Source organism: Peromyscus eremicus, chromosome 6 (genome assembly GCF_949786415.1).
Source record: "Peromyscus eremicus chromosome 6, PerEre_H2_v1, whole genome shotgun sequence".
In the NCBI taxonomy this organism is placed as follows: Eukaryota; Metazoa; Chordata; class Mammalia; order Rodentia; family Cricetidae; genus Peromyscus; species Peromyscus eremicus.
In genome coordinates, this window is record NC_081421.1 from 72,259,145 (window position 1) to 72,269,218 (window position 10,074).

At 42.2% G+C, this 10,074-nt stretch overlaps 1 protein-coding gene across 2 annotated transcripts; it reads right to left on the reverse strand.

Moving 5' to 3' along the window:
- Positions 1-730: 730 nt before the first annotated feature.
- Positions 731-5,496, reverse strand: LOC131912604 (3 beta-hydroxysteroid dehydrogenase/Delta 5-->4-isomerase type 1). 2 transcript variants are annotated; one of them, XM_059264914.1, is made up of 3 exons: positions 5,338-5,496; positions 3,423-3,587; positions 731-1,542 (listed from the first exon to the last, which is right to left on the reverse strand). In XM_059264914.1, exons 1-3 carry the CDS (start codon positions 5,480-5,482, stop codon positions 731-733), a joined length of 1,122 nt encoding a protein of 373 aa, XP_059120897.1. In that variant the 5' UTR covers positions 5,483-5,496. The 2 variants fall into 2 exon arrangements, with proteins under 2 accessions (XP_059120897.1, XP_059120898.1); XM_059264915.1 differs by lacking the exon at positions 3,423-3,587.
- Between the last annotated feature and the right edge of the window lie 4,578 nt (positions 5,497-10,074).

Sequence of the window (10,074 nt, forward strand, 5' to 3'; positions counted from 1 at the left end):
TTCAGAGCTGCTGCCTCTATAAGAAGCAAGTGCAGGCTACAAGGTTTACAGGGAAGATTACATGTTATCCACAGTCTCTGCTGAAGTGAACTTTCCATCATCCCATCAGGGGGGGTGGATCTCTCATACATGACATGGGATTGGGATCCCTGTCTGGAAGGTATGAAATGAGGTAATCTATATGAATCATGTCGTCAGTGCCCACATGGTTGGTTAAGCCCAAGCTCAAATTCGTTCTTCCTGTGAGAAAATGCCATTTCAAGGTTCCATTTGTGATCTGGATGTGCCAAGCCTGGCTATGGAGGGAAGTCATAACAATGCCCAATAATAGAAAGATGCTGTCTCTAGGTAAGGCATTATAATATTTATTGCTACTTCTGTTGAGCTTCATAAAGCAATGGGTTTTCTCAAAGGCAGAATGTGATCTAAGGCTTGAGAGTGGAAAGAAAACCAGTCCTGCACTCCAAGTGAAGGGAAATTGTAATTGCTAAAAGCTTTAGTCACAGCAGCTGAGACACAGCAGCCCCTGTGTCCCTGGGCAGGTGCTGGGGGAGGAAAGCCTGTGTCAGGGACAGTGACTGGCAAAGCATCTGGTGACTTGAGGAAGACACCAAATTTGTCTCTGTGTCAAAGGGAGGAAGCAGGACCTGGGTTATGCCTCTGTCCCTTCTGGAGGACCTGACAACTACCAACTGACAGCACCCAGTGCCATGTCCCTGTCATGGTCACATCACTCAGACTTTGTGTTCAGTGTCCCCTTGTGCTGCTCCACTAGTGACCCGATCCACTGAGAAGTTTTCTGCCTGGCTTCCTCCCAGCTGACAAGTGGCTCATAGCCCAGATCTCGCTGAGCTTTCTTGTAGGAGAAGGTGAACACACTATTTGTCCTTGTGACCAAGTTGCAGTTAAATGGAGGCCGGTAGTTGTAGATTGGACGCAGCAGGAAGCTCACAGTTTCCAGCAGGAAGGCAAGCCAGTAGAGCATGGGAAGAGGAAGGCTCCAACTGGAATCAGGGCGGAGGCCCCAGTCCTTGCTTACAGTGAAGTTTAAATCATCATAGCTTTGGTGAGGGGTGTCATCTGAGATGTAGTAGAACTGACCTTGGATCCTTGGTGACTTCTTGGGGTCTCGTAGGCCCCTGGCAGCTAAAACATGTGCCCAGGCCACATTACCCACATATACTGGGTTAACTGTGGAAAATTTGCCAGTAACATCCAGAATACCATTATTTTTGAGGGCCCTAACCATTGTAACATAAATGAATGGACTTTTCTCCCCATAGATATACATAGGCCTTAAGGCACAAGTACGCAAAATGCCACCATTTTTCAGGCTGCACCCATTGGCTGCCAACACTGCCCTCTCAGCCATCTTTTTACTATACGGGTAGGAATCAGGCCATATAGTTTCAAGTTGTTCTTCCTCATGGCCATTCAGGACGATCTCCTTGTAGGAATTGGGACCCGCAACATCAATTGAGCTGCTGTAGATGAAGGCTGGCACACTAGCCTGGACACAGGCCTCCAACAGGTTCTGGGTACCTAATCACAGAGAATACACTGTCAGTGTCAGGAGATAAACCAAGGAGTCCACATGATTCCTGATCATTTCCACCCTAATCCCAGTTCCCTGGAACATTCTTTGCTGTTCCTGGATCAGTCCTACCATGGCATGGGCACATGGGCAATTAAAAAAATAAACAGGGATGACATCTGCTGTCTGGGAGCTCAATTTTATAGACTTTCAGCCTTTACAGACCTTTCTATTTCTGTCTGTGACCTTTGATTCTGGTGGAGAAGAAATGCTTCCTAGGGTTGTACTTGGCAACATAGCTTTAAGAATTTGTTTTTACTGTTCATATAATCTCACTATTTTCTACTGAGCCTGGTGGAGAACTGAAAAAGAATGTGTGTCTCAGACTGGTCCTTCCTGTAATGGCAGAATACTGCAGACAATGTAGCTGAAGATCCTGGAGGAGAGGCGAGGGCATCCTTCCCGGAGGAAGGGAGGAATGTCCTGGGCAGTAGTTACTATTATTATAATTCATTCATTTATTAACATTAGAAGGTACTCTGCAACTTAATTTCCTCGAGAAACAACTTCATTATCTGAAGTTAAATATATTTCTCAATTAAATTTAGGCTTTGATTACTAGTGGAGGTTTGGATAACCATCATTGTGAAATATTTTCTCAATCTGTTACCATGATTCAGTAAAATAATGCCTTAACCACTATCCCTGTCATTTTCCATCTCCTGTTGCTGAAAAACCAACAGGTAATTGCTACAGGTGAGAGCTGGGCGAGGAACACCAGAGACTTTTGTCACCTTCCTGCAGGTATGCATGTGCCACTTCAGGGAGATGGACTGAAAACTAGAAAGGATATTTTTGAGATGTTCCCTGAAATTCTACTCAATTTTTTTGTTTCTAAAGGAGTCTTGGAGTATCCAAATTGAAAGTCAACATAAGGAACACATAGGGCAGCTTTGCAGAGGGTGTAATAATGACACAGAGATTTGTCCTTGATGCTCAGGGTGAGGACATTACATAGAAATCCCATGCAAACTTACCTGTTTTACCCTAACATATTACAAAGCCATAATGCAGAAAGGACCACCAATTAAAGGGAATAACCTACTTCCTCCAGAGGAGATCCACAGTGGGCTGAGAAGCTATTGTTAAAGACAAGGGAACTAGTGACTCCTAAAAAACTAGAGTGGGCAGGGAAGTGCTGGGTCATTCTTTCCTGCAGACATCTGTGGGGAAGCTTTTCCATGGTCTGTGCAGATGGGCAGAGTGGCTCTCACAGAACGAAAATACCACATGCTGTGCTGGCTAGCACCTGTCAGGTCTGGATCTGGCCAGCAGGGCAGTGGGTAGATGGAAGTTGAGGATTTGGAGTTGGAGTCCAGTTGCACTGGCATGGAGATGGACAACTTTTGTAGCAGTTGAGGGGACAGGATTGTGACTTTAAATCTTCATTCTCTTAATACCTTGGGCATTCTGATCATGTTCTTCCCCTCTTACTTTGTTTTCCTCACTGGAACTGTTGAGACTAGGGTCAGGAGGGGTGTCAAATCGGTTAAGAGCACTGGTTGCTTGCTTTTCCAGAGAATCTGAGTGTGACTCCAGTACCCACGTGGCCACTCACAACTGTCTGTATCTCCATTTCTAGGGGATCTAATGCATTTTTCTCACCCCATGGGCAGCCAGAATGCAAATGGTGCTCAGACATCCATGCAGATAGAAACTAAAAATAAAATAAAAATGTAAAGAAATATTGAGACTAGCAACTGTGTGCTCTGCTCTCCGAGAGAGGTGAGCAAGCACAGCAGATGTTTCAAAGTAGGAGTCCCTTCCCCAAACCTGTTTTTCTGTTTTCATTTTTCCACCTGTTCTATATCTTCCTGAGGCTCTGTACCTTTCAGGTTGACATCCATGATGGTCTGTCTGGGAATAGCATCTAAGTAGTCAATGACAGCAGCAGTGTGGATGACAACAGAGACGCCCTCACAAGCTCTCCTCAGGCACTGGGCATCCAGAATGTCTCCCTCCAGCATTGTCACCTTGGTCTTTGTCTGCAGCTCTGAGGAACACAAAGCAGGTCACTGGGAAGCTTTCTGCACAGGATGGAAGTTTCCTGACACAGTATCTGTGATCTAAGCCTTCAAGGGCAGTCAGAGTGAGGAGATTCTGGGGAGGAGGCCTTTCTACTGAAGGAACAATAATTGCTCAACAGTCAGAATGTATCATTTGTAGGGAAGGAGAAAGCATCCATGTCTACCCCTCCCTTTGTAGAAAATGAATCTGAGCAGTGAGATGTGATTTGTACTTTGTACATAAAAACAGAGTTATGGGAGTTCATACAGTGATTAAAGCAACCAGAGAGGGGATGGTAGTCAAATGTAAAAAGGGAGAATTAGGATTTAATTGATAGAGAATGGGGAATCACTTGAGGATTCAGACTGAAGGAGAAACAGAGGCAGAGTCCTGCCCTGGGAAGCTGTAACAGTGCTCTCAGGTTGCTAATGGACAGGCATGAAGACATAAGAGTAACCTGGGCAAGCAACAGGTTAATCAGATTGTGTCCTCCAGAGTTCCAGTGAGGAGGACCCAGAAGAGGGAGACATGAAGATGGAAAATTCAGCCCTGCCCCTGATAGATCTTAATACTTTCTGAGTCTGGGCTGAGCCCAAATGAAGAGTGAGCTCAGTTACAGAGAGGACACTAGAGCTCCAGTGAGAGAACTCAGAATGGGCTCCTATGATGGGTTCGCTTGTTAGCATATGGCAGATGTCAGAAGTGTGCATTGCACACCAGTCAGCCACCAAGAGACCTGCATTGCAGACACTAAGCCAGGGCAGTGGATAAATCAGTATCCTCATGCTTCTCTGACATCCATAGGATGACACTGACTGTCATGCTGGCAGCTAAATTATCCCACAAAGTTAGCATTGTGACACATACAACCTACACGAGTCCCTGACAATGTCCTCATGGCTGAGCCTTTTTCCTCATTCACTGCAGGGTTATCTTGAAGATGTGAGGATAAAGCTGCTGGAAAACCACACTTTCCACCTAGACTCTGCCCTTACCCTAGGGATAGCAATTTCAGCGGAGAATTATGTGCTGCTCCAGCAAAGTCTGCCGTCATTTTCTTTGCCAAGATGAAGGACAGAGAGGAATGATTGGAAAGACACTGGAGGAACCCAGGGGAGGCATCTGTGGCCCTACTGGCCCTCACCTGACTCTGCTCTTTGTACTGTCCTGCATATGTTCTGCCTGATGCAGGCACTCATTCTCTGCTCCCTCTGACTCTCTGTCTCACTTAAAGAGCCTCATTTTTTTATTTTTCCAACTCTACAGGAGGATGCTATGTGGCTTTCTTCTGTAAAATATAACAAGAAATGGAACAGCCAGCCAGCCCCAGGACAAGTAGGAAAGGCAGCAAACTGCTGATGAAGTCTCCAACTCCAGAAGCTTGCTGATGCTGTGGAGCACTAAACAAATCTACAATAGTACAAATCTATAAATCCAAAATAGCACATTAGAAAGAGAGAACAGAGGGGACATTTCCCAATGGGAAGAAGGCCAGAGGCCTGGAGGTCCATCAGTTGCCCTCATGGCCGCCTTCTCTAGATCTGGGATAAGCCAGACTTTAGCCTCCCAACAGCTGGGTGATGTAGTTTATGCTGTGTTTTCATGATTCTTCCTGATGAGTGTGAGCATGGGAGAAGAGTTACGCTCCAAGTGCTCCCTGTTTGCTAGACACCGAGCCCCCTCAATGTCCAGTCAACATTCACAGCCATCACACAAACAGCCTCTGGCTTACTTACTAGAGAATTCCTCCCTGGTTTCTGGTCTGAAGACTTTGTCCAGGGCTCTGACTTCCTGCAGCTCTTTCTCCTGAGCCAACAAGCGGATGATCCTCTGGCCCAGAAACCCTCCAGCTCCTGTCACCAGGCAGCTCCACCCCGGCATGGTCAACACAGGAAGCAGATCGCAATGGGAGCAGGTGTGATGTAGGTGACCCTAGAAAGGTCAAGTAAAGAGGGCCAATGAGAACAGTTTTCCAGTAATCCCCAGATTCACTCTACCTGATATTTGCAAACAATGTCCTCACCAGCACCAAAGGAGTAAAATTAATGCAGTGTTCCACTCTGCCAGACTGTTAGAGAGAGAATGAAAGGTTCAGGGTGCTGCTGGCCTCATACTGTGATTCATGCCTACTTTGGGGTCATTATTTATTCTTTCCTGTGATCCCTCCTCCCCAGTGATTAATGTGACATGTTATATCCTTTACTCTTGACACAGAAAGAAATGTCAGCTTCAAGGTTATTTTGTAATAAAGACTTTATTTTTTTGGGGGGGGGGCATGCACACTTTTTACAGGATTATTGTCGGTATATAAATGACCACTAGACATACAATACTAAAAAATTAAAAAGAATGAGGGGCATGGTGGCACATGCTTTTCATTCCAGCACTCTAGATGTACATTCAGGATCTCTTTGAGTTCATGGCCAGGCTAGTCTACGTAGTGAGTTCCTGGATAGCCACAGCCATATAGTGAGACACTGTCTCCAAAAACAAAACAAAAGAAAAATAATTGGAGTTACTAGATGCAATCAATTACTGTGTTGCATCTCAGGATAATTACATGAAAGTTTTTTTAACCAGAAATTAAATTTATTTCATGAATACCTACAATGCAACCCAGTAAGCATTTATTGAGACTACTTTGTTTAATATGCTTTATTAAGACATGAGTTACACAAATGGCTATAAGCTGAGAGACTTTATTAGAAAGCACAAGTGCAGTGACTAATCAATTCAGATTCTAGGTAACTACTGATAGACCCAATGACGTGTGTTAATACGGCAGTAGTAAATCAGCAATGCTGCCTGAAAAGATCATGGGCAGCTTCAAGGATGTGTAGCCTTGAAGTTGGATTTTGATCTACTTAAACAGAAAGAAAACAACCAAGAAAATACAGATTAAAAAGGTCACTTAACACTATAGGGATGTGCTGTGCCTCTGTTTCAAGAAATCTGAAAACCAAGGGGACTACTTTTTCACTTGTAGAGCAATTCCCAGTAAAGATTTGAGTTTTCTGTCAGCAAAACAGCCAACAGTTCATCCAATGGCCTTGATCACAGGGTGTGAACTTAAAGGAGAATAAATAGGTAAATCCCCAGATGAAATGCTGGAAATTGTCCAATGCAATAAGCATGTCTGAAAGGAATGCCATCCTTGGGAGATTTCCTTTTGTCTTAGCTCTGAGTGTGACCAGAAATGTCCTTGCTTGCTTGCAAACTTCAGGAACTTGCAATGGGAGCACTATTAGTCATCAAGTAATACATGTAGATTCCAAAAACCTTCTTATGTGGCTGATGTCACAAGAGAGATTGCCACAGTGGCTCTCATCATGGAGGCTTGTACCAGTTTGAATTGAAGATAGTAGAGGTACTTCTGAAGCCCACAGCTCAGAGGTACTCCAGTACGCTGCTATGTGCTACTTAGGACATGGTTCTTTCCTCTACCTTTAAAACAGGTAAGTGTGATCACACACATCAACATGGCCAGACAGTAGGTTGTTTAGGTCAATCAACCTTCACATGGATTACACACACACACACACACACACACACACACACACACACACACACACACACACACAAAGACACAGAACATGTCCACTACCCCAGAAATCTCCTCAATGCCTTTTTGTAGAACAGACTATCTACACCCAGTCTACTGTAGAGATGTCTACCTTCTGATTTTATGCATATAAAATTCTTGTTTTATTCCCACATTCTGACAATTTTTTTTCTTCTAAGGTACTTTTGGTTCTTGATACGTGTTGTAACATACAATCAAAACTAAAATTAAACTTTGTTCATAGAGTACAAAAAAGACTATTTTTTTTCATTTTTGCCTACTTCCTTGTTTCATTTGTTTCTTTTATTTTTATTATTTGCTTCCATTTATTTAATTTAGACTTAATATCTTCACTTTCTGGCATCCTGTGGTAAAAGCTCAGCTGAGGGAATTCATGCTTTCTTTAACTGTAATCCCTATTCAGTGAAGCTGTTTTCTATTGTCCCAAGTAGTTCTTTCTTTTACTTTCTTTTACAAGTGTATTTCTTATTCTATGGAAATGAGGCATTTTCTAAGCTTTACTGCTATTGATTTTTAATTTAGAGGTCATGTGACCATAGCATGATCACTGTATGATTTGACTCTTTGACGCTTATTGAGACCTCTTCTTTTAAGGAAGTTTTCCAAAGTGGTTGGAGATAACTTTAATATGAAGAGTTTCATATTCTACTTTGGACCACCTTTTCCCATTTTGTAGATATTTTTCTCCTTCACCCTGGGTCCTGAATCCCAGTGCTTCAAACACACTTGCTCAGGGAAGCATGACTATACAACTGTTAGTTAAACGTCTTTGCTCTTAATGATATTTTCAGGCTTTCTCAACAACCACCTAGGTGAATTGGGCACCTTTGCCAGCTATATCTGATGTCATAGAGTAACTGACAGACCCCTCTATTGCCTTTAAGACTGGGATATTAATTCCTCAGCTTTAGCAGTGTCAGAGGCTAGTAGATCGAATTAAGTATTTCTCTGAGAAATTCTTTTTATCAAAGGAGCTTGGAGAATAAGGATTTGGGCTCCCCAGTAGATATATACAAACCCTAAGAAAGTGAGAAACAAAGCAAAGGGATTATCATGTAACTTTTGTTTTCAAACTGTTTCACTGAGATTTGATTTGTGTGCATTCATCAGTTTTAATTGTACAGTTCAATGATTTCCAATAAAATTTAGACTTGTGTCACCACCATCATAATCATGCTTTAGGACATTTTTATAATCCCCCAAATGATCTCTCATGTCATATAGCAGTCCTTATTCTTATCCTCCCACTCTAGACAACATCTATCCTATTCCAAAAATACATTAACATTGTTGTTCCTTGTCAGAGAATCTTCTTTTTACATTACATACTAATTAATACAGAGACCTACAACCTATCAATGTGTTTAGAATAAGAGACTGTGGAGCACTCAGCTTTAACTGGGACAGCTATGTTACAATCTGTCTTAGTCACTCTTCTAATGCTGTGATAAAACAACACAACCAAAGCAATTTACAAAAGAATGTGTTTAATTGGGTTTACATTTTCAGAGGGTTAAAGTCCACAGTGGTAATGCAAAGTCACGATGGCAGGAACAGCAGAGAACTTACATCTTGATCCATAAACAGTAGGCAGAGAAAACTAGCTGCACATAATGTGAGTTTTTGAAGCCTCACAGCCCGTCCCCAATGATATACCCCTCAATAAGACCATGACTTCTAATCCTTCCTAAATAATTCTACTAACTGAGTACTAAGTATTCATAAATGTGAACCTATGGAAACCATTTTCATTCAAATCTCCACACTCTACTCCCTAGCTCCCAAAGGCTTTTGGTTACTCCATAATGCAAAGTACATTCAGTCCAACTTGAAAAGTTTCTGTTGTGTGAGCCTCTCAAGTGCTGGCATCAAAGGCATGAGCCTTCAAAGTACTGGGATCAGAGGCATGAGCCTCCCAAGTGCTAGGATTTAAGGTGTGAGCCACCATTGCCTGGCCTCAATGGTTAACTAGTGGCTAGTTCTCCCCTCTGGTCCCTAGGAAAGCTTTATTTATCAGAATACAAACAAAATATCACACAACATTTTCCCCTTTTGTCTAAAAAAAAGGGAAGGTTTTAACTAACATAGAAAAACTATACACAATAAGTACAATAACTATATACAGGCAATAATTACATTAACAATGTCTGGTACATTAACATTTGATAAATTCAGAGAAAATACTCCATAATCTATTTTATCTTGGTGAGTCCAAAGTGTTGTACCTAATTCACTTTCTATCCTAATTTGCATTACCAACCTAAAACTATCTTTTTATGTCTCTCAATCTTATGCACTTTACACCTCTTTAGTGAGTTTCTTTTACAAGTCTGGTAACAAGGAAAACTGTAACTATAATTATCTATTCTTCACCTCCATCAAAGACCTGAGAAAGATAGAATATTACCTAAGTAAACACGAAGTCTAGAGCAAACAACTTTCAAAAATAAGAAATGACAGAAACAGCTGACTGCCTGGTCAGTCGCCCAAGGTTCCTCTGCAATGTTGGGGCATCCATCTTTGGCCTACAGACCTAGAATATCTGAGAGACTTATCTGTGAAGAAGAATTTTTGAAGGACTGTCCTACCTTGTCTTGGCAAAGTTCTGCAATCACTTTCTTTTCTCTTCTGCTTGTCCAATTTAAACAACATATTGTCAGTAGTTAAGGCAAGGGCAGTTTCTTGCCCAGTGTATAACTTTTGCCACAAATAAAGTAAACTCCATACAGAGTTTCTTTGATGCCCATCATCTTCTCTGAAGTAGACTGGTGCTGCCAGGAGCAGACATGTCTCATTGTCATTAAAACAACAAACTTATATTATTAAAATATCTTAAATGCCATATTCTGTAGATCTCTGAAGTGTTTGAAGACCACTTGCCTATCTAAAA